Source organism: Echiichthys vipera (genome assembly GCF_963691815.1).
Source record: "Echiichthys vipera genome assembly, chromosome: 8".
NCBI lineage: Eukaryota > Metazoa > Chordata > Actinopteri > Perciformes > Trachinidae > Echiichthys > Echiichthys vipera.
In genome coordinates this window covers 29,607,406-29,631,677 of record NC_139833.1, presented here as the reverse complement: position 1 = coordinate 29,631,677, position 24,272 = coordinate 29,607,406, and the positions used below count along the sequence as shown (strand labels likewise).

General features: G+C 39.7%; 1 protein-coding gene across 1 annotated transcript; it reads left to right on the top strand.

Annotated features, from left to right (window-relative positions):
• Positions 1–8,540: 8,540 nt before the first annotated feature.
• On the top strand, positions 8,541–22,898 carry dpys (dihydropyrimidinase). The gene is made up of 9 exons (XM_083919196.1): positions 8,541–8,901; positions 11,250–11,408; positions 12,588–12,767; positions 15,527–15,716; positions 16,050–16,206; positions 16,419–16,560; positions 17,672–17,814; positions 20,672–20,879; positions 22,470–22,898. Exons 1-9 carry the CDS (start codon positions 8,650–8,652, stop codon positions 22,527–22,529), a joined length of 1,491 nt encoding a protein of 496 aa, XP_083775322.1. The 5' UTR covers positions 8,541–8,649; the 3' UTR covers positions 22,530–22,898.
• The last annotated feature ends 1,374 nt before the right edge of the window (positions 22,899–24,272 follow it).

Below are 24,272 nucleotides of genomic sequence, written 5' to 3'. Positions count from 1 at the left end.
GAAGTAGCTGCAGACTTCCTAGTGTCTTTGTCGGCAAAATGTCAGGAAATCTTACATCACTTTGTGTCCCATTTGAAGCCTTATTACATGGATATTTATTTTTCTAATGCAATGCTGCAAATCACCACTAAATACATCGTTCAGTTGATGCCGTACATGACGCTTGACAATGTATCTAGTATTTCTGATTTTTGGTTAACACAACACATAATCTATTCACTCTCTGAAACCATGCACAATATTACAGAAATATATGAGATTGATTACAAGTAACACTTTACCTCCAGAATTGTCTTTACCACATAATTTAATTCACTTCAATTATTTTAAACATGTATCTTTATATTAGATCATACAAAAATCATATTATTGTCTTTATTTTTCTATGCCAGCATGCTACATACCAGTAATTGTGTTGAGCATTTTCTTTTTGTACAATAAAATATTTCAGCAGTCAGAACTGCAGGTCACATTTCCATTTCAACCTGAGGAGAACACTGCCATCTGGGCTACAATTAGTGGTAATGCAATCCTGAACCACTCGTTTGTGTGCATGAATATTTAGAAACAGAATCAGGTCATTGGCTCACACATAATGTACTTACATGCTGCTAAAACAAACATACAAAGGGATTATAACATTGGTAAATGGGTGCAGAGATATTAAATGAAATCAAATAAATTGTTCAAATTTGGACGAAATAGAGATAGATAATAAATACAAGTAAAAACAACAATGTGGCAGCTATATATACAGGACAACGTGTTTGTAGAGGAGAGAGGTCTGACTGATTACTGTTTGCACATAGACTAGGCGATAGTGGTGCAAAAAACACAAAAAACATGTCTTTGAATTTTAAGATACAATGAATAAAATATAGAGATGTCTGTGTGTAAAACTACAGACATTCATAACATTTCTAAAATAAGAGGACATTTTGTATAAATGGCATGTCTACAGATGGACATATAGGCTATATCTATTATACACGTCTGCTAATTAATCACTGGGTATTGTTCAGAAACTGTAGTAACACAGTCACATGGATGAGTGAATTATTCACCAATTTGTTGTGCCCTATGGATTAACTGGTCCTGTGTCTGCCTGTTTAGTAGTATAGTCCCTTGTATTGCATGCCAGGGAAGATCAAAAGCAGTGTGGCCTGTGTGGGAGCGGTATGTGCAGAATTCCCCTGTCTGCTTCCCGACTCGACAAGGTCCAAGTTGGTATGTAGAACAATATCCACAGCTCCTGTGGCAGGTTGGGCTTCCTCTGCTGCCACACGAAGTTCATCTTCTGCTGGGCTTTTTTTTTCTTTGGCCACTGAAAGATTGTGGATCCCAGAAAGCAGAATTCTAAATCCTACAACTCTATTGTGGCAGGTGTGGATAGTGAAGGAGAGCAGGACCGTCCCCATCATCTCCTCCATTCAGCGTGTTCATATCCAGGTTGTTGTGATTGTACCAGCAAGCCATTAGTTGGATGTCCATTTGTCAATTAGCATCAGGAGGGTTGGTGTAAAGGGAGAGGACCAGCAGTGTTGTAGTGGAGAGCCTCCTGTGCTACAGGATCTCTGCATGGTTTGGTAACTTCAGTCAAAGGATCACTCGACTTATACAGACTTCTATGATGATCATAGGAGTCCGTCAACATCCCAGTCTTCAGGATATTTTGAAACCCGGCTGGGACCCTTCTGTGTGGAGTTTGCATGTTCTCACCGTGTCTGCAAGGGCTCCTCCCACAGTCCAAAGACATGCAGGTGTTAGGTTAATTGATGACTCTAAATTGCCTGTAGGTGTGAGTGGTTGTCTGTCTCTGTTTGTCTCTATGTGCCCTGTGATGTCCAAGGCAAGCTTCCCACTGGGACAATAAAATCTTATCTTATCTGACTGCCAGAGGTGCTGAGCTTCACCTGCTGCTTCCTGTCTATCAGGAAGCTGCTGGTCAGCTGACAGGTGGCAAGTTAAACTAAGTGAGCTCAGCGTGAATGTTGGGGTTGTTATTGGTTGTAGTAAGTTGCAGCAAGTAAAGAGTGTGTGTATAGGCTGATATAAGCAGTAATGCAGGTCATATGGTTTTTCCAAATAGCTCCACTGTGTTTGAGTGTCCCATGCCTCCTTCTACAGACATGTATAATGTGCATTTTTCTTTAATCCAGTTTGATTTAAATGAAAATGAAAAGTAAAAGTCAAATGCTTATTTGTTTGACAAAACTTTAAGATAAGCAAGATTTGAATTAAATCTAATTCGACAAGAGAAGAAATAGGAGAAACAAGGCATTATTTCATTTCTTAGAAAGCCTTCTTCTGGTTTACCAAAAGAAAACAATTAAAAGAGCTGGAGTAATGACAAAAACGACAGATGTGTATAGCTTTTTCCTTTTCAGATTTGTTGAACCTAACACACATTTACTGTAGATGCAGTGTGTTGTGTGAAGTTTAGCACAAGCACAGTAAACAAGCCTCTTTCTGCCTGAGCAGAGAGCACTGATAATCTGCTGAGCATTATCTTATGTCACTTTTTGTGCATGCTATGCCCTTCTAATGCCAGAGTTTTACCTTGTCAACACTCAAGGCTGTGCTCACTGAATTTGAATGCAGTCGAAAAGAAACTGACATCTGTGTTGGTTTGTAATGCTGGTAGAGGAAATAAAAAGATAACAACAGCCTTCCTCTAAATCCAGCGGAATGGCAACTTTCCTCATTCAGCAGCACAGAGACTTTTGAGGAGATGCCATTGCTGCCTCATTGGTTTTTCACTCCCTCTGATTACTCCTCTCATCTTATGTAAATCCTCTTAAGTCACATGTTATTGTTTATTGCAACTGTGAAGGTTAGGTGTTCCTAAGCCCTGTGCGTGCGCTTATCTCACCAGCGCATGCATCTTTGTCTCTCCAATGTGTCTTGTTTTCGTAATACACTAATGGATGAGAAAAGTTGTCTGGACTGATGCGGTGCCGACAACCAATCCACTGCAGTAAAATGCTAATCTCTCCCAGTGGCTAACAACTCTTCATGAAAGAGAGGCAGTTGCATGCTCCAGGGATATCACAGCATTATCAGAAGCCTGCTGAATTTGGGGATTTTTCGTAAATAGTGAATATAAACAATATGGAAATCGCTTTTTTGACCAGTCAGCTTCCCTGCTTCTGTACAGTGTTTGAATTTTGGCACTGAACGAGGTGATTGTTGTTACAGGTTTTCTGAATGAAGACCAGAGAATAAAAGTTACTATACCACAGTAGTTTAGAGTGATAGGGCGTTTTAATGGAACAGAGCCGTTATTAATGTCAATAGCTTTAACTTTATATTATAAAATGGGTTGCTTCAAAATCCTAAGAGTGAAGGAGACAGACGAGTGAGAGACTAACTTTCCAGGTTTCCTTTCTTCCCATGGTCCCTTCAGACTATAGCTGGCGGAGAATAGGGCCAAACTGTTACAGGAGTCTTTGGGGTGTGTTTTTTTGGTTCAGTTGTTTTTTTAGACATGGCATGAAATGACTTTAAAGCTGAAGTACCTAACTTTCGACTTTTTCATATTTGCTGGAACTGTCCGTATATCCTGACAGTACTATATGAGACATATGATCTGTGAAAAAAAAAATTGTATTACATGAGCCTCCACCGGCACCTCATAATGGCACCTACAAGATGCCAGCGTTCCTGAAAGAAAACAACCAATCAAAGCTGAGCAAGCTCTCACACAGTGTAAATCTGTGAGAAATATGATCGTTTGTGACCAAGCCAAACATTCAACACTCTGATTACATTCTAAAGCTGTTGTTGCAACTTTAGATTACATGTTAAAAAAGTTCCATGTTCATATATACACTAATTTGCCAACTTACTAGGCACACCTAAAACTAATGCAGTCCAATACAACGGTCCGTTGCCCTGTCCAATTAAAGACAGGGCAAACAATACAGTACATCCCCGAAAACTATTGGATACAGGATAAAGTTAGAACAGGCATCTTCTTGGAACCATGACAGCATTAGTATTAAACTTTGTTTATGTATGTAAATGTATTGTCTACATCTAGAATTAAAAGAGCAAACCGTTGTCCAGTTTTCAAGGTGGACTAGGTCCAGATATTTATCAGATGTGGGTAATGGTGTGATCATCACATGCCATTGGACAATGTGTAATACAAGTTCCAAATATTGTTTTAAACACATGAAGTAAGAACATTGGGATGTTTTTTATTAAGGAATATTAAACACACACAGACCTAAATTGTTAACACCAAAACATTTAATGTAACATTACTGACAAAATCATCATTTGGTCATTTGGTTCCTTCCTAAACATGTCTTCTTTCAGAGTGGTGGAATGAAAACATCCAAAATACACATTTTCTCCTAAATATATCAAGAGTTAGCAAAATTTGCACAATTAAACATACAAAAAACATTTTTTTTTTAGTGCAAGTAATCAACTGAGGAAGTGTAATGGGGATTTCTCTTAGTTTAAAAAGTTACCCTATTCACCTGTCTCCCCTTAATCATCTAGGACTTTGTTTTGAAATGCTTTAAAATGGCCAGTTTCGCTGTTGAGTAAAAAACAAAAAAATACCTTGAACTTAATAAGTCCTGATCTGAAGAAAACCCCAAATTAACACTTAATGTTAGGACATCATCCATGTGAGAGGGGATACTTTTTGTAGCAGACCAAACATTGCAGAAAATACCGTCTGAAAGATTATCTGTCCCCCTATGACCTTTGCCAGGAAAGAAGAAACGTCTTCATTTTTACCAGAGTTACTAGTTATGATGTTAAATATGTGAAAAATGAAACACTTGATGGTAGGACATCATCTGTACAATTTAGAGAGGAGAGAGAAAATTCATCTCTCGCCATATGAATTCCGTCTCAGGTTAGGATGGCACACCTCTGGTCTACTATGTACTACAGCCTTTTTTACTACTACTACTATTAATACTGCTACTTCTTCTCCTTCTACTACTTTTGACCTCAGCATTGGGATGGTTGGGATGTGCACCAAGCATCAGAACGGGTAAAAGTCCAGCCCACATTTGAAATTTCTTGCGAAATTTTCTAGTAATTCATAAACTTTAACCTCCAACAGAATAATAACTAGCCTGGTACAAAAAAATTCACCCCCCTCAGTGTCATGGAGATATGACCTAAACATACAGACTAGAATATTTTTTTGTACCAGGCCTTAAAGAGGTTTAATGATGCTGTGAAAACGGCCTGTTTAACATTGGGGTCAATGAGAAACTGCTCTTTTGTGCAAACTGCCCCTACTGGACTCTCAGAGAACTGACGTTTTTGGCACTTCGATATTGGATCAAGGAGGAAGTCGCTGTGGTGGGGGCTCGGAGCACTCTGGATAGGACCATGAATTTTTCCAGCCTTGTGATTGGCTAAAATGGCCTTCCTGTTAGGAGTGCTATCACCACCTACTGCTTTGGCATGTGCATGACATTGTTTGAGGCGGATTATGCGGTTTCATGCGGACAGAGATATTTCTTGTCACACCAGCGGTGCAGACGGGATTCGTATGGACTAGGCCACAGAGTCACCAAGTTGCGAAGTATTGGACTGACCAGTCCTGAGCCGATGACAAGCAACAGTCCTTGCTGTGACCAGTCTCCTTTTCCATACGCAGGGAAGAAGTGGCATTCCCTGCTGCCATTAGCCATTTCCCTTATACTTATTAACCCATTGCCCTTTTTATTGACCCTCACCCAGCTCAGCCTGTTTTAGCTCACTTTTAATATTTAGTACTGCACAAAGAAATATATATATATATTTACACTTGTTGTCAATCCCGTGTCCTTTGTGTCCTTTACAAGGACATCATTTGTGCATTTTTAGACTGGAGATATATTTTCTGACGGACTGAAAATCGCAGGGTCAGTTCCAAATCCCACAATTCGTGTCTCTCAGAACACTTCACCAGTTGAAGGATTCCACTCAGTATAGCATTAATTACCATTTGCTATTCATTTTGGGTGACAGGAAAAAATTTAAAAATTCGTCAAATTCCTCATTACTAAGAAGCTGAGCTTCATCACTTTGTAAGTCTGCAAAAATGTTTTATTCCTATCCACCTAGTGTTGTAGATAAAAGGATTAATTGTTCCATATAATAGTACGGTGTGGAGAAAAAATTATGAGTGTCGACTGATAAACTTTATACAACTCTGGTGATGATTAAGTTTCATTAAATCTACATTGCAATATAAATTGGAGGCCTCCTATTTTCCGCAATACATTCTGAGGCATGAAATACCAAAGAGATTCTGGAGCTTTCAAACATTCTTTAATCAATTTCATTTTAAAGGTATTTCCCACCTAAAGTAATTTCCATGCCACCTTGGCCTCCTGGGGCTGCTAGAATCTCCCTTTTTAAACTGTGGCATTTATTTTTCCAATTAAAATTAATTAAAGTCTTATTTATTTCTTTACTATTGGACAAGCAGATTGGGTAGGATAAATAAATCTAAAGATACCATCTGCTTTCCTCAAAAGGACTCAAAGGGAAGCCACATATTGTATTTACTTTTCATTTTTTGGGCTTAAAATGATTTACTTCTCACTCCTTAAGATCACTCTGGATTCTCAGGTATTTAATACTGTTTTTATAGGTAGCCTTCATGAAAGGGACAGGACAGACTAGGATTCACTGTGGATGAGGTACGGGGTCAGTGGAGCTAGCAGTTCATTATTTTCCCCATCTGGCCATTGTCACTTTTGTCAAACCAGGTTGTGTTGGCCAATCATAGCCTAACTGGATTCTGGCTGGGTGGTGGAAACCAAAAAAGCTATAATGTTCAGAAAATATGCTTTTTTTTTGTTTGTTTTTTTTTTTACTTTATTTGCATATTTTCACAAATATCATAATACATTTGTAGAACATTTCGGCATCGTACTTGACAATCAAACGATGACATGAAAAAATTGTATATCTAAGGCAGTCATTTCTCCTTTCAATGAACATTCCAATCTTAAATTATAAATACATAACATAAGTAAACTTAGGAAGAGAGAGGACTTAAATACACAATCCAATAAAAAGGCAGAAAATCAAACATCTAGGGATACAATAGGTCCCTCAACGATGACCATGTCGGTGCTCGGGCCCTAAAGAAAGCATACACAGATACAAACAAAGACATGTGGGCTATATTATTACATTTAGCGGTGTAAATGCATTTATTATTATTAATCATTTGGATAGACTCCAAATCACTTTGAAATTCAGTTTTGAAGGGATTCAAGTTTGGCTGAGATTTGGAGAATTTAGATTCATGGATATGAAATTTTCCCCGTATAGAATTATGAAGTCGACAATCCACTGTATTGTTTTGTTTTCATAGCAGGTACGGACATCTTTTGCTTCCAGTTGAATTAAATGATGTACTGAATGTTAAAAAAACTCTTTTTTTTCCATAACTCCAAAGTTTACTGACATTCCCAGGATAAATGCTTAATATTTCTTCTTTAACCTTACAAAATTAAGATTTGTTGTCCAAATCTGCAAACCTTGAAACAAATGTATTGGTGGGATAAATATTGTGCATGGCTTTCTATCTATCTTCTCTCTCAATGTATTGGGGATAACACATATATACGGAAGAAGCCATGTTCTTTTTTTTTTTTTTTACCAATTAATATTAGAAAAATTAGAACTCCAAACAAATTTCCCCTGTGGAGGTATTTTCCTTTAGCTGTAGAGGTAATCCCTTATACCAGTGCTGGGCAATTCCGGTCCTGGAGAGCCGCTGTCCTGCATGTTTTAGGTTTCTCCCTACCCTAACACACCTGACTCTAACAATAATCAAACTGTGACAATCATCAGCTGCTTGATAACTAGTAAATCATTAGAATCAGGTGTGTTGGAGCAGAGAGAAACCTAAAACATGCAGGACAGTAGCTCTCCAGGACCGGCCCTGCCGTGAAACGCGTCCCCTCGCATTATAGGTGATATTCTGGATCAGAAGGCTGTTGTTTCCACCCATAGGAGTAGTTTATATACCGGTAACCCAATTAAAAGCACACACTTTTGAACCTATGAATTGCAAAGAAAGCTGGGATTATATTTAGGAAACGCTGAGTCAAATACATTCAACTTGATCAAAAGATCCATTGAATTCATTTTGTCATTGTCATTCAGTATATTTCCACAGAACATACAAAAAGGTGTTGTTTTGTGTTTGCTATTATCCAAGGTTGTGATTTTAAACTCTTTAAAATAGTTTAAAGACTGTTAGTAACCAATGTTCTGACCGTTGTGGGTTACCTGTAAATAAACTACTCCTATAGGTGGAAACAACAGCCTTCTGATCCAGAATATCACCTATAACACCGGAGTTGCCTACCCCCGCCTTAAACTGTATGTGTTTACTGGCCCACGCTGCTGTGAACCAGCTGTGGAGAGGGCGGCCCGTCGGGGCGGGGTCTGACACAGGACACCTTTGTGTCTTACACTGGAGTTAATGCGACATCCCTGCGGCACATGAACTTTGGAGCGGATCGACGTGAGTTTCTGACCTCCACTCACTGCACACATTGACAGTGCCGTATTGCGTGTGCCGCTCCGCTGTCACTAAGGACCGTTTGCACCAACTCTGACTTTTTCATTTGCATCTAAACACTCTCTCGGTCGTGCAGAGCAGGGATGGCAGAGCCCAGCGGGATCCTGGTCAAAGGGGGTAAAGTTGTGAACGAAGACCGCTCCGTGATCAGCGACGTCTACATTCAAGATGGGAAAATAGTTGAAGTTGGGCCGAATCTTCAGATCCCAGCGGGGGTGCGAGTCATCGATGCCACCGATAAACTGGTGATCCCGGGCGGCATCGACACGCACACACACATGGAGCTGGCGTTCATGGGCACCAAGGCTGTGGACGACTTTCATATCGGGACCAAGGTGAAGATCCTGCGTTAGACAGAAAAGGACGGGTTCCTCGCGCATACTAGTGTGTAGACGAACAGAAGAATACCAGTTCAGCGGTCTAGCCTTCGTATTAAGGCTCTATACTGACACACACTATTGTAATTCTATATTTCTTATAATTGGCTCTTTTAAACTTGTGTCACATCCCAATTAGCTGTTTGAATTAGTGGTGGGGTAGTGGTCAGCTGCAAATATGGCTTGGCCCTAAAACAAGTCTAACAAAAGGTTTTTCAGTTGTTTAAAGTAGTATCAGTGTACTTTCTAACTCCAAGAAAGAGTCCAAGAAAGGCCCCACTTTCAAAATGGTGGCCATCAGGTCCTTAAATTGACCATTAATCCTTTGTATTCCTCCTAGACCAGGAACACTGATGCCTGATACATGTTTTGATCATGTAATATTCAAATGAGCTTATCTGCATGATAGATAAGTGATAACAAGTACAATTAAAGCTGCAAGCAGCATAGAATGAGCCCTTGCACCCCATGCTATTAAACATATAAAGTATTACGTTTAGACACTAATGATGCATTTGCAACTTTTTGTGCGCTTAAGAGCACGATTAGCACCTCAAAAATGCTAAAAGTAATTAGGTGGGGCTATGGAGCCCACGTGCCACACCTAAGCCCAATTGGGGCATTAAATCTAAGTAATTAGTAGTTTGAGTTTGGAATGTCGTTGGTTTTTGTGCATCCTAAAGTCCTCAAACATGTGTTTGTAAAAGGAAAATTGAACACCAAATCGAAAATAGCTGACTTCCTCTCCAGTGAGAAAAAATTCCAAAACTGTACATGTGGTCTTTAAGATGAGAGCAATGATCCCACCAAATTTCATGAACATCAAAAGAACTTTATCCCAAGCATGGCATGCGTTCAGGAGCGCTATGGAGCCCGCTGGCCACGCCCGACCCCAATGACTTTTGAATTTTGCAATTTTCACCACTTCTGACCTATGTGCCAATTTCTCTGAGCCTACCTGCATCCTAAGCCCCTCAAAAATGTGATGGCGCAGTAGAAAAATAATAATAATAATAATAGGTTTCCTCGCACTTTCGTGCTCGGGCCCTAATTGTATATTAAAGCAATTGGTTACAAGCATATTAATGCAGAAAATAAGTACTATTTCCCTTAAATTGTAATTACGGCGAAAAATCACCCCATGGTCTTTTTCAGCAAATAATTTCATTAAATAATCCATCGAGACAATTTTTTTCGTACAACAACTATTAACGGAGAAAAATCAAGCTCTAACCAGAAGTTTGAACCCAGAGTTTATTAAAAGAGTGTTTTAAAGACTTACCTACTGGCCCCTGTACCAGCTCCTCTCATAGTAAAGTCAATCCAAAAGGAAGGAGCCCATTGATAGGTAGGCCAATAAAATATGAGAGTTTAAGAAACAATATAGTCATTAATTTGATTTTAAATAATCATAATAATAAAGTAAATAAAAGCATCAAAATATAAAAGTAAAATCTGTTTTGAATGGCTCACCTCAGAATATTGGTATATAGGCCTACTATGCATGGACATCACTTTAATGGTGCAGCTGGTAAAGGTGGCTGTGATTGTGAATTTCCTCCCAGTGATCATTAAAATATTAATTTACATCATAATGTATTTGTTGATTATTTGTTATTGTCAATCTGAGTCTGAAAGTTACCTAACTAACTTTAACTAAAGTTCTGAATTCCAGAGAAGTAGTAGCAAGTAGAAAATTGAGCTTTTACTGAAGTATTTTCACTACAATTCATTTCAATTGTTAACAAAAGTTATCTCAGGACACTTTACAGAGTAGGTAAAGACCCCACACTATGACTTATTTCTGATTAACACAGACCCAACAATTCCCCCGTTGTGCACACAGTGGCAACACAAACCTTCCCTATAACAGGCAGAAACGAACAGACCCAGCTCTGTGGAGGACGAACATCTGTCTTGACTGGTTGGGGAGGAAGAAAGGGAGAGAAAAAGAGAGAGTAGACAGACAGATGGACAGAGAGAGAATGACATTTCAGCGTTTCTAACTTGCTGTCTGCAGTAAACACAGGTATAACATTCACTCTGAGGTGTAGGATTCAAGTGTAGTATTGGTATTTCATTTGCACATTTATTGGATGGTTGCATGTATTTTGTGCAAATAATCTGATTATTTTCTTCATTATTTAATATGCTGTGGCTCTCTTTGGTTTGATGTGCATGTCAGTGTTTTAGTTTGAGGGTTGTAACCAGAATGTGTACTGAACTTGTCCTACGTAACTGACATTTGAACTACCTAATGTTAATCTTTAACTTGCTTCTCTGTGGCAATGTTTGTGTTTCATCAGGCCGCTCTAGCAGGGGGGACCACAATGATCCTGGACTTTGTCATCCCCCAAAGGGGCAAGTCTCTCCTGGAAGCCTACGACTCTTGGCGAAAGACAGCTGACCCCAAAGTCTGCTGTGACTACTCGCTGCATGTCGCTGTCACATGGTGGAGTGACAAGGTGAATGACCAGATCATTGTTAATAAATACAAACAAATAGATGTAACTTACAAGTATGTTTGCCAATTCTAAAAAATAATGCACTACACAAAAGTAGGGTCTGACATCCAGTATGGGACAGTGAATTTATTTTCTGCTATGAAAATGAACTTTTTCTATCAGGATTTTGCACCAATATGACTCTGCAAAGGTACTTAGAAGGCTGCTAACTTTATTAAAGAATATATAACATTAGTATACACTACATTGTCAACCAATTCTAGAAATTAACACAATGAATAAAGATACAATAGATAGCTAAATAAACATCAAGTCAGTTGCTGATCGTTTAAAGATATAATCCGTAAGATTTATTATTTAGTTCTATTTAATTGTCTTAAATTACTTTCTATCACAGAGTGAGTTAAAACAATGGTGATTGATCATATGACCCACCAATGAAAGCACTTGTACTTGCCTTTTTGGTGAGTATTCCAGTCTGTGTGTCTGTGGCGACATTCGTTTGGTGAATTCAAATGCATCGCCATGTTAAAGACGCTCGTCACCGCTGGTTCTGCTGCGACTTCTGAGTCAGGCTTGCAGTAAAGGCAGAAGTGTAATAGGAACATGTGTGTATTGATTTAAGAGGGTAACATACAGTAAAGGGGACGGACCGGAAATAGAGAGGTGAATGTGTTTCAATTAAGTTTACAAAACACACATAGCAACCGCAAACGTGACAAGATGGAAGTCTCTGAAAGAACCTCACCTATAGTTACATCTTACCACCACAGAGGCCGTTAGAAACAAGGATCTAAAATCTTAAGGATTACGACTTTTAGTAAAGAATGAATAACATTTATATAAATAGCAAAAAAAAACATCAAGTTCAGTGTCTATCAGTTGCTGACCATTTAAATAAAGAATAAATCTAAAATAAATAACTATATGACACATTTGTAAATCACCCCAAGCATAATTTTCATCCCTGCATGCTCTGTAAAAAAGATTTTCATACTTTTTTCAAGTTCCTGTTAAGAACAACCATGTCAATGTTTCTGCTGTGTTGAAGGCACCACTTTCCCGTATGCTGATGCCTTTTTCAGAGGGGTAGCTGTATAAGAGAATCAGTGTTACTGTATATGAGAATCAGTGTTACTCAGAGCGATTCCTCCATGTATCAACCTTGTTACTCCCCAGGTCAAAGAAGAGATGCAGACACTGACCAAGGAGAAGGGAGTCAATTCCTTTAAGATGTTTATGGCCTATAAAGATGTGTTCATGCTGCAGGACTCTGAGTTGTATGCAGCCTTCTCCCAGTGTAAGGAGACTGGAGCTATAGCTCAGGTGCATGCAGAGAATGGAGACCTGATCGCAGAGGTTAGTACGAGCTGATAACCTGCAGAGTAAATTAATGGAATCTGAGAGTCTTTCTCCACTCTTAAGCTTCTGACTTCCAGCGGAAGCATGTCTTTTATAGTACAATGTGTTTATTATAAAAAATATTGTAGCAACTCAACACGTTTGCCCCGAGTCTCATCCATCCATCCATCCATAACCCCTTGTCCCTATAGGGTTGCGGGGGGGCTGGAGCAAATCCCAGCTGACATTGGCCGTTAGGCGGGGTACACACTGGACAGGAATCCAGTCTATCACAGGGCACATAGAGACAAACAGAGACAGACAACCACTCACATTCACATTCACACCTATTGGCAATTTAGAGTCATCAATGAACCTTAACAGTGGGAGGAAGCTTGAGAACCCGGAGAAAACCCACACAGACACGGGGAGAACATGCAAACTCCACACAGAAAGAAGGGATTTGGACCAGGAACCCTTTTGCTGTGAGGCGACAGTGCTAACCACCACTTCACGTGCCGCCCTAGTATGAGACTCAATAATGCTCAAATCTGAACAAAATCAGCCCTGATCACCCCATAGCTACAGAGGCATACATGCTGCTGTCATTTTATCAAGAATACAAACTACAGTCCAGAAACAATTTGGATAATGTTTAACTGTGATTGGAACTACGTATGTCCTTGTGCAAGGTCCTGCATGAGGACACACTAATGCTAAACATTAGAGAAAAATAGACATTGTAGCAGTAATACTGATAGAAAATGCTGTCATATTCTGTAATAGAAATGCAGAAAATGCAATTGAGAGTTTCTGAAATTTCTGATTGATGGGACATGTGGGCTCAGTGTTTCCCCTGTATGTTCCAGATGATTCAGGTCCACTGACACTGTCTGTGGAGGCAATGAGAGCAAATGTTGAAGGTTAAATATGGAGAATGAGCAGAACACCGCCATCTAGTTTCTCAAGATCCTACTCGCGACAACAGAATATAATTCCAGCAGTCAGGTTGCCAGGTTTTTTACTAATTTGGACTAATCAGTTAATTTAAACAACAGTATTTAATGTAAGCCATTCTTCAACTGTGGAATCCATGAGCAAGCTCTCAACTCAAAATTATTCTTTGTTTCTGTAGCAACAACAGACAACCCTGGCAACCAACAACGCCAAACGCTATTGGCTGCTACAATGGAAACAGAACGGGACAGAAAGTCATTGTCAAACCAGTCAAAAAAAGACAAAATATTTTTTTTACGGAAAAACAATACTTTCATTCTGTACCCCTCAAAACGCCCCATGGGTGTATTATTTTTTCTTTTTTTTTCTTTTCTTTTAATAGATATTCTACATATTGAACCTTTAAGAAATGCATTGTTGTGAGACCCCAAAAGCAGCCTTTGCTCTGTTCAGTGTCCACTGAAGAACACTGTTATTTGTCACAGAGGTCTTGTTTTTCCATTCATCTTTTTTTTTCTCAAATGTCATGACAATAATGCACCACTAGAAGGCAGCAAATGCCAAAAAAGTGAAACATGGTGGTGGGGAACAAATGATTAATGTTGTCACTGGGGGATGTGATAAAGGTGTAGTAAGCATGCTTTTGTGTTGTTAACCCAAATATATTTTGTTTGGGGTCCTTGACTTTTCCTAATTTAAGGAGAATACTTGATTTAGTACAAATTACATATTTCAGAAGTGTGCCACAGAAGAAAACACATTTCTTCTGTTTGGATTCTCCAGCTGTAAAGCTTCTTTTAAAAAGATACAATTCATTTTAATATTCTACATCTGTGATTATTGCTGATAGTACTTTTCATGCAGCACTACTCCTCCCAAATGCCTTATATGTATTTAGGTTGTTGTTATTGGAGTGAATTTCCTTGCTGGAGTCATCCCAAAGGATTAATATAGAGAAGTCTAAGTCTAAGTCTTACAACAGTTTCTTCATGGTGAGTATAAAAGAGAGTTGGATTTGATGGGAGTGTATTCATTTTGGAACCAGGGTCTGTGCAATAGTGATCGGCAGGTATGGAAGTCCGCCCACACGGGATAGTGAGTCAGTCACAGCTGTCAGTCATGACGTTTCACCCCATTGTTTTATAGCATTAAATAAATAATCACCCAACCAAAACCGATTAGAAAAAAGAAAAGTAAAATAAAACAGAACTACCTAAACTGATTGAAACCCTCTTTGGGAAAAAAATATCTGACAGATACTTTGATTTTTTTTAGTTTAGCTCATGTCCCATGTCACTTTTGGCTTCACTTTTAGGGAGCTGTCAAGCCATCATGTGTAGGATGTGCACATTTCTGTCTGCATTAATTTTTGTCGAACAAAATAAAAAATGAAATATACCCTTTTACTTCATTATTATTTATTGATTTTTCTCTCCATTTGTCGCTTTATTGTCATTTCCATATTTTGTCACGTTTACCATATGTTCAGACCCAGTTTGTGACAAAGGGAAGGGTCACTATACCCTTCTACATATTGGGTTTTAAAAAGGAGAGAAGAAAAGGGGAAAATATTTAATGGAGAAAAGATGTTTAATTTTGCAATTACTGTCATACAGCGTTGGGACCCAAAACAATTAGCAAGTAAAGCCTGCCTTGTCTTGTTGGTTCAAGTTTCCACATGCTCTGCAACAGGAGTTTAGTTATAGCTTGTTAGAGTGTGTTCCCTCTCTGGCTGGGCAGATACTTTGCTGTTGTTACCCTTCCATTTCCTTTAACCTTTACGCTGTCTTGTTGTCCCCATCCCTGCTGGGACTCGACAGGGGGCTAAGAAGATGCTGTCTCTGGGCATCACGGGGCCAGAGGGCCATGAGCTGTGCCGGCCGGAAGAGGTGGAGGCTGAGGCCACCCAGCGAGCCATCACCATCGCCCATGCTGTCAACTGCCCGCTGTATGTGGTCCATGTCATGAGCAAATCTGCTGCCAAGGTGGTGTCTAATGCACGCAGAGATGGTGAGTGTGGGCTTGCTGCCACCTGCTGTGGAAATAGGGCAAGGCCTACAGTACACAGCCTTTTAAAAACCAGAACCAATATCAGTGTTCATATTTGGTCTATTCAATGTCTTTTCCTTTTTTCAGTTAAAAAAACAACATAAAAAGTTGGATTATACAGTGTCTATGCGTTGATTTTCTTGTTGTCATGGTGGGAAAGTGTCTGAAACAGTGATACAGATTCTAACCTTATAAGCTTCACTCACTAAGCTCCTGAAGACCTCCGTCCCCTGGTCTTCTTCAGCAGGTGGAACTTGCTCCAGTGTCATCATGTCTTTTTCTCTCTCTCTGCAGGGCGTGTAGTGTTCGGGGAGCCCATTGCAGCTGGATTGGGCACAGATGGTACTCACTGCTGGCACAAAGACTGGGGCCATGCTGCTGGCTTTGTCATGGGCCCCCCCCTCAGACCTGACCCCAGCACCCCTGGGTACCTCATGGACCTTCTGGCTAAGTAGGTGGAACTGAAAGTTTAGCTGCCAACAATGTTCAACCAGTGATGTCATCAGAGATTCTTAAAACGCTAGTGCTGGTTGATGTTTTATTTCGTGTGAAATATTTCAATATAGAAGAATGACTGCTATTATTTTTATTTTATTTCTATTTATTATTTCCATCATCTATTGTGATCCATCCATACATGTATTTCTCCATCACATGTTCTAGTGATGATCTCAGTGTGACGGGGACAGACAACTGCACCTTTTCTGTGTGTCAGAAGGCTCTTGGCAAAGATGACTTCACCAAGATCCCAAATGGAGTGAACGGAGTGGAGGACAGGATGTCTGTCATCTGGGAGAAAGGAGTGGTACGTCTTGATAATAAGAATGCACTTTATATGACATTGTTCAGCATTAACACTTAAAGCTGCAGTGGGTTAAAAGCAACAAAACAAACTAGAGAACTGGAAGTAGAGTGAGACGTCTTATTGCAGCTCTCCCTCTTTCTCTGTCCTGAGCCAATTGGAACTTACTCACGAATACCAAAGTTTTCTCGGAACACTTTAATTACAATATAATGAAAGATTATTATGGGGTTTTTTTGCCCGACAATGGCAAAAATAAAGTTTATAGCCCAGGTTTAAGTCTGAAACGGCAAGAGTGCGCTGCATTATGTGCTGTCAACAGCTACTATACAGCTTCCTGTCATTATCCATGTAATTGCACTGTTTGTAGTGATGTGGCTGTGTGCTGAATGAACAGATGCATGAAATAGAGTAAACGACAACACAACCACAGATTAAATTGTGCTTTCTAAATTGATAGTCCCTATTTGCATGTATCTTACGTCAGCTTGATGCTTCTAACTGTGATGCTTTGTCACGGCTGATTGCTCATCGTGTATGTAGGCCAAATTATTGGGGGAATATGCATCATTTAGGCACAGTGTGACTTCAAATTATAAGGCGCTTATGGGGGCCCCTTTACAGATACCAAGTTGTGAAGATCTGTCATGCCTTGGGACCCTGTATATACATTGACACAACAGTGGGCAGGGGTCTATTGGGTGTTATTTTAGTCCCTGGGGGGCCATAATTATTAATAGTTTATTGTTAGGCTGAGAATGTATTCACTTTCATGAATTTGTTAACACAAATTATTAGACTATTCTAATTGTAAGTATTAGTTTATATATAGTAAAGTTTTCTGCAGGACAAACAGAAAAGGCAATAATCTCTCAGAGCTGCGGATTGCTGCAGAAAGCCGGCGTTGAATTTTCTCGCTGTTGTTGTGAAGACGTTATTTCAGCGAGGCTGCCCCAAGGCCACTGGGAAGATTTACCACATTCCTCAGTGCTTACAAATCACACATTCGATGATATTTTGGCATAAATGAGTTGCTTGCTGCAGCAGTAAAGCGCTGACCTATTGGCTGCTAATTCTGTATTTTGCCGGCTCCTATGTGCGTTTCCTCCCTCAGCACAGCGGCAAAATGGACGAGAACCGATTTGTAGCTGTCACCAGCAGCAACGCAGCAAAAATCTTCAACTTCTACCCGCAGAAAGGCCGCATCGCCAAGAACTCAGACGCTGACTTGGTTATATGGGACCCTAAGATGACAAGGTGAGGACACGAGTCCAGCCATCCAGCAGTATGGGAGGAAGCTTTTGAAATGGAGCAGGAAAAGAAATCTCACTGTGTGCGTACAGTTTCAGATGTGTACGACTAACGCACAGTCGTATTAAGTTAAACCTTTCTACCAGTGCTATCAGCAGCAGGTGCAGACACAGAAGGTCCTGCTGAAACATTGGGCAGACTTGAAAGCATGTCTTCAGGGTGTCAAGCATTAAGTTGAATAAGATAAGGTTCATAAAGTCTAGCAGTAAAGCATGCAAGCTACTGATACAGGCAACTAAAGAGAGAAGTTGTGTATCTTTCATCTTGTGCCACCTCAACACACACACTAACCTGCCATGTAAGCTGATTGTGCTCCATCCAGTCAGGGTTTGTCATCACTTATTTTCTGCCACAAATAAAACATTGGCCCAACTTTACATATGACCCAGTAAAAAAAGACTGTTTTATTCATTAATTTCCATGTTTGGTTATTTTTTAGGGATGTTTTAACACTTAAGCTCAGTGGGATGATGCTAATGGGTCATGGTGAGGATCTTAAGGAGGAAGATGTGAGGACGTGGGAGCTAAACCAATTTACATAATCAGCGAACACACAGCATTGAGGTTATTTTCAGTGACAGGCTAAGAATATAATATGGCTGTATATAAAAATTGATCATGTGCTTGTTTCTTATTCTAACAAAGTCTCAGATGTGGAGCAGAGAATCGCATGCTGTTCTGTGGAGCACATGCACAGATGCAGGCACAGAGGACAGTTTCATCCAGTAGCTTGTGCACTGTAGCACACTAATTCTTATATAACCCAGAATGGCACTGCATTGCTCTGTTTGCTGCAGAATCTAGGCTGAACCCCTCAGGGAAGTCGTTAACCGCTGATGTGAATTGGAGAAGAACATATTACACCCTGGTGTAATTTGCTGTGAATTAATTCACTGGTAACACTGGAAACTGTTGTGTGAGACCTTTTACATTTCCTCCTGTGGAGGAGTTCACAGTTTTTCAGTCCTCTCAGGCCTGTCATCATCGGACATCACCTGTTTGTCCCACTGTTTGTGTTCAGTCTTTACCATGTGTGCATGTCTGTGGATGTTATAATGCTTTTCAAGCATGACGGTGCCTCATGTTTGATTGCTGCAACCGTGAATTCATCTGTGAAATGTCGTTATTAATCGCCCTCAGAGCAAGTGTCTCTTCAGAACATCCGGGACCAAGGGCATGAACAGTTGCATAACCAGAAACAGCTAGGAAGTTCAGTCAATTACATTGTGTCTCATAATTGGGCTGCTACTTGAATAATGACAACACATATTGTTTTTGTCAGTGCACACTAGGCAAGGTGTCTGGCTTCACTAATCAACAGAAAATGTGCATGTGTGGATGGAGGAAAGAGGGCTCACTACAAAAAAAAAAAAAAATACATTCAATGTGTTTCCTGGAACTGGATGAGTCAGAGTTAATATCACTGTATCCCTGCTGATTTAGTCTTTCAACTCAGACATGATTTATTTGTCATCATCATCAATCTGTACTGTGCATTATTTTAATATGAAGCCTTGTAATTGGCTTTGCCTCAAAGACATTTTCTACATTTCCCAGAAAGCCTTTCAACCACCCTGATGAGAAGGTGCATTAACTTACTACTGCTAGTAACTGCACACAGTGATGGAAGTACACAGGTTGTGTACTTAATTCAATCATTTTATATTAAAGCTGTAGTAGGTAACTGACAGATCTACATGACACAAATACTAATGAAAAAACACCTGGTGGAGGAGTCCCTGACTCTGGACTCCGATCAAACTGTGAAACTAGATTATGTCACTGTATTGCCTATTTTCAGCCAGTGTTTTCAGAAACACATTTTAGCGTATCATTTAGCTGTGAAATGAGAAAGTTTGTCGAGCCAGTGATGCTTGGTTTTGGCTCGACTTGGTCACAAATCCATTGTGCAGCGGCACAGAGCGTTTTTGTGTCCTTCAGCTTGTTGTCCTGGTAGTCTTTAGTTCACTTTCACTGCTTTTGGCATTGTTTTTGGCCACATCAGTGAAATAGCTCTAAAATCCCACTGTATACTATCTGTCAAGCACCAAATAGTAGACAAACAAACTTAGCAACTACCTACTACCTAGTTAACATTGTGCAGCAGCAGCAGCTGAAAAGCCAACTATTTTCCTTAGAAGTTGGTGGAGATAACAGAGCTGAGAGGAGAGTGAGTATTGGACTGAGATCTGTCAGGTGGACAGAAACAAATACTAATGAATGCCAATGTTGCTCTGCATCTGCTGATTGTGTGGAACTATTTGCTAACATAACCTCTATCAACTTAAAATGTGGAATTTGGTATTGTGCTTTGCTTCTTTTTGCTGCCTAGTAGACAGTAATCTGTTCTTGCAGGTTGTTGATGGAATTGGAGCTAGTTTTAACTACCTCACTGTATATTGTGTGGTAGTTTGTTCTCTAACAATGCATTTTATAGGATATGTCTAATATGTAAAATACAATATTTCCCTGTGAAATGTAGTGGAATATAATTGTACATATAGCACAATTTCCATCCATGTTGAATTTGTTCGTGTGCCTTTCCTACACCTCTTCATCAAAACTCTTTTTCATCATCCCACCCCAGCCTGGTTAGAGAAGAGGATGATGCAGAAGTTGCAAATAATACATTATATTGCTTATTGCTACAAAGTAAGTGAGCTGCAGTAACTCAGTGCTATGTATGAGTACATCTCGGCTCATCAGTTTCAGATTAGAACAGAATGCTTTTGATGAAAACAGTTCTAAAGTCATTTACAATGGTTGTTTGTAAACCTGTATTTGTATACTTGTGTCTTGGTAGGAAGATATCAGCCAAGACCCACCACCAGGCTGTGGACTACAACATCTTTGAGGGCATGGAGTGCCACGGTGTCCCCGTCCTCACCATCTCCAGAGGCAAGGTGGTCTATGAGGACGGGCAGCTAAAGGTGTCCCCAGGGCAAGGCAGATTCATCCACAGAAACCCCTTCTCTGAATATGTTTACAAAAGAATCAAGCAAAGGGATCAGGTCAGTCAAGATTTCTTAGTAGAGAATAAATCCATGTCTATGCATCTTGGTGCACCACATTTGCTTTCAGTCATTTTATTTGAGTGCCAGAGTGAAGTGTGACTTTTATTTTATTTACAATTAAAACTTAGGCTATCAATAGCATGTGTAATACCTTTTAGTAAGTAAGTATTATTAAAGCTGCTATAATCAATATTTTTCCTATAAAAATGTATCAGAAGACTGTGTGTTATGTAATGTTTAATTAGTCATTAGTTGTGACAAATGTACCAAGAATTCTCTCTTGACTCTGCAGTTTCCCTCAGCTCTACAGGCTGTTGTAGCATCTTTCAGCTCATTGTTTTGGTATTTAAGCATTGCCACACATCTTGCCTGAGCAGTGTGTATGCATCACCAAACTTTTTACCTTTTTTTCCCCGGTTGGAGCAGCCACATAGCCTGCTTTAACAGTGTCGCTTGGCTGCTTGTCGACTGCAGAACATCTAGAAATTCGACCTCTTACCTGTTTTTACCATAACACGCACATGGCTCACAGTAAAAAGAGAAATTGAATGTTCTTTTGACAGTCATATTGACATCATAACTGCACTTTTACTACTGTTTCAATATGTATATATATGTAGAATATGCCACAGACATAACCGATGTAGATACATTTAACTCAATACTTTAGGTCTCAGCAGGCAGCTGTTTCGAGCGAAATAACCCCAAAAATATTCTGTACATTACTTGCCTAAGACCAAGCTGCAGACACAGTTGAGCATTTAGCTGGGTTACAAGGTTTTGCTATGCATCTGCATCCACTTTTTTTGTATACCCCTGTGTAAAATGAGAAGTTATTCAAGGGGGTTGAGTACATTGGTCTAGTCTGTCTGACTCATTGATCCTTTATCTAAGGTTTGTGCATGTTAAGGCGCACTCAAACTGTCCATTCGTATCGTGCCCAAGCACGCTTCACAGCTTAAGTCTAGTTCGTTTGACCAGTGTGAGTGCATCTGTTCCACGCCCAGGCACGGCACGCTTGCCAGCCGCGGGCACGTTTGAGAGAGGTAGGCTTTAATAAAGCACGGATGCACATGTATGGGTACACGAGTGCGAGCATTGATGCCGGTCCTGATGTCTATTTATATGCGTCTGTTCCCTGCGACAGACATTTAAAAAGATGCAGCCGAACTGTTCACGTTGGTTTGATGCAGAGGTGGAGTGTTTAATGCAAATATGGTCAGATGAAAATATTCAAAAACAGTTAGGACAAACTAAATGTTTACTACACAGGCATGACTTTCTCATCTAACTCTCTGTACTCCAAACACTTTAAAGGAATAGTGAATTAGCCAATGAGGAGTGATTTCAACATAGTCCAACTCTAGAGGCAGCTAGCAATAATGTTTTCACTCATCATGTTATCATTTCTTTTCAAAAAGTGAGATAAATGAAACCCAGAGGACACATAAAGACTGCCCATTTGTGAAGAACCTTTCAGAAGACAGAAATTCATATTTCTGTTTCATTTGAAGCAGCCAGGTCCTGATGATGTATTGTACTCAAAGGTCACTTAACTTTTCTTTCTGCTTTGTATTTGTCCTGCAGGTGGGGACACCTACAGCTGTGATCAGAAAGCCCTATGAAGGCAAAGTCATTTCTGTATGAAAAAATTAAAGGCACTTTGAATCTCTGGCTGTGTGTCTCCAGTACAGTTCAGAAGCTACCAAAGCCAAAACAACTGTTCTGGGCTATTTCTGCAAGTTATACATCCATTATTCAGCTATTTAAATCACTGAGTGCAGTACATGTGTTGGTGTTTAGTTTAACTCTGATCAACACCTAGGTCAATGTTGTGTTGGCATATAATACCTCTGTGATATTCTGTCAACTGTGTGAGGTTTCCAGGTCACTCTGTGCTCACTACACAGGTCGGTAGAACCCACTGTGCTGCTGAAAATTATATTTGCTCCAACATACATTATGTAATCATGTAATGTCTGTATAAGAAATGAAAAAAGGGCTTATACTTTTAATACTTACAATTTCATGTTGAAAAATAAATGTTATTAGGAAAGAGGATCTTATATCACTTTTATAGTTGTTTATCATTGTGGTAATTGTCTTATAAATAAAACATAACATTAATAACTGGATTTAGTTGTGAATGTGCCGGATTCTTCTTTACAGGGCTTATATATTTTTTTTTTTAATTTTTGTTGCCATTGGTAACAAGACTGATGTTTCTTACCCAAAAGCATCCTTCCCTTTGATGAAATATTCATCAAAATACACTGGCATGCAAGAAAGTATAACAATTTACTTTGCTGACCTAGATTGACTCAGTATTTGCATATTCAGCAGGATTGCACATTATATGCACTCCATCCATGCCCTTGTATGGACTGCCTTCATTCCTTCCCATGGTAAAAAGGTCTGCGGCTGTCACCGAGCATCATGTGGCAGCTTCCTATTGGGCTGGCATGCTGGCGTGGTATTATGCTGCAGGGCCAGTCGAGACATAATGTGAGCTTATCAGGTTGCCACACGGGTCAGTGGCAGCGCGTGAGTCACAGAAGGCCTACTCACCACTTCCTTCCTCTTTGTCTCTGGAAGAGGCAGCATTTTGTGGGACTGTACAGTCGAGACTGAGTATCTGTGAAAATGTTTACATGTGCTGAGATGTGTCCTACTGTATTCTCTCGACAGGCTTTTTCGGGTTACAACTAGAGTTCATGGAAGTGAAATAATAATGAAGAATTCTTTTTTTTTTTCTTTGAAGATTATTTTTTGGGCAGTTTTTCAATTGGATTGATTGGTTTGAAATAGGGTGAGAGAGAGAGAGAGGGGGGGGGGGGGGGTGACATGCAGCAAAGGGCCGAAGGTCAGAATCGAACCCAGAATTAATTTAAAATATATACAAAAAAATATATACATTTAAACTGGATAAGGTAATTTCCTCATTTTTTTTTTTAAATTAGGTCGCATATACAGTATGTCCTGACTGGTCTTCAGTCTGAATAATGCCTTGTATTATAGTACTTTTACAGCGGGGAGTATTTTACCCATAATGCACATAACATCACTCACTGTGTTATGGTGAAAACGGTGAAGACAGTCATGTGAAACAATATTAACAGTAAACACCATCATTTGATGGGATCACTCCAGCTTGGACACCAAATCATGCAACACCATTGGCGTAACGTGGTTGGCCAATGGCCCCTTCTCTACATCCTACTTCCCTTATTTCTGATGCCTTGCTCGGACCACACCCATTTTTGACTTTGGCCTTCATTTTGATCTCAACTTCCACACACGTGTAATGTTTTGGGAAGATACCTTGCACGGTTGTGATGCTTTTTTGGTGCCAAATTCTGTCCTGCTACAGTCTGTCTCCAGGACCACTCT

What these genes read in the sequence shown, in the direction of transcription:
- dpys (XM_083919196.1), top strand. Translation starts at nt 8,650, where the DNA reads ATGGCAGAGCCCAGCGGGATCCTGGTCAAAGGGGGTAAAGTTGTGAAC. An exon ending in ACTTTCATATCGGGACCAAG is followed by an intron (nt 8,902 to 11,249) that starts GTGAAGATCCTG and finishes GTGTTTCATCAG; the next exon opens with GCCGCTCTAGCAGGGGGGAC. An exon ending in ATGGAGACCTGATCGCAGAG is followed by an intron (nt 12,768 to 15,526) that starts GTTAGTACGAGC and finishes GGGACTCGACAG; the next exon opens with GGGGCTAAGAAGATGCTGTC.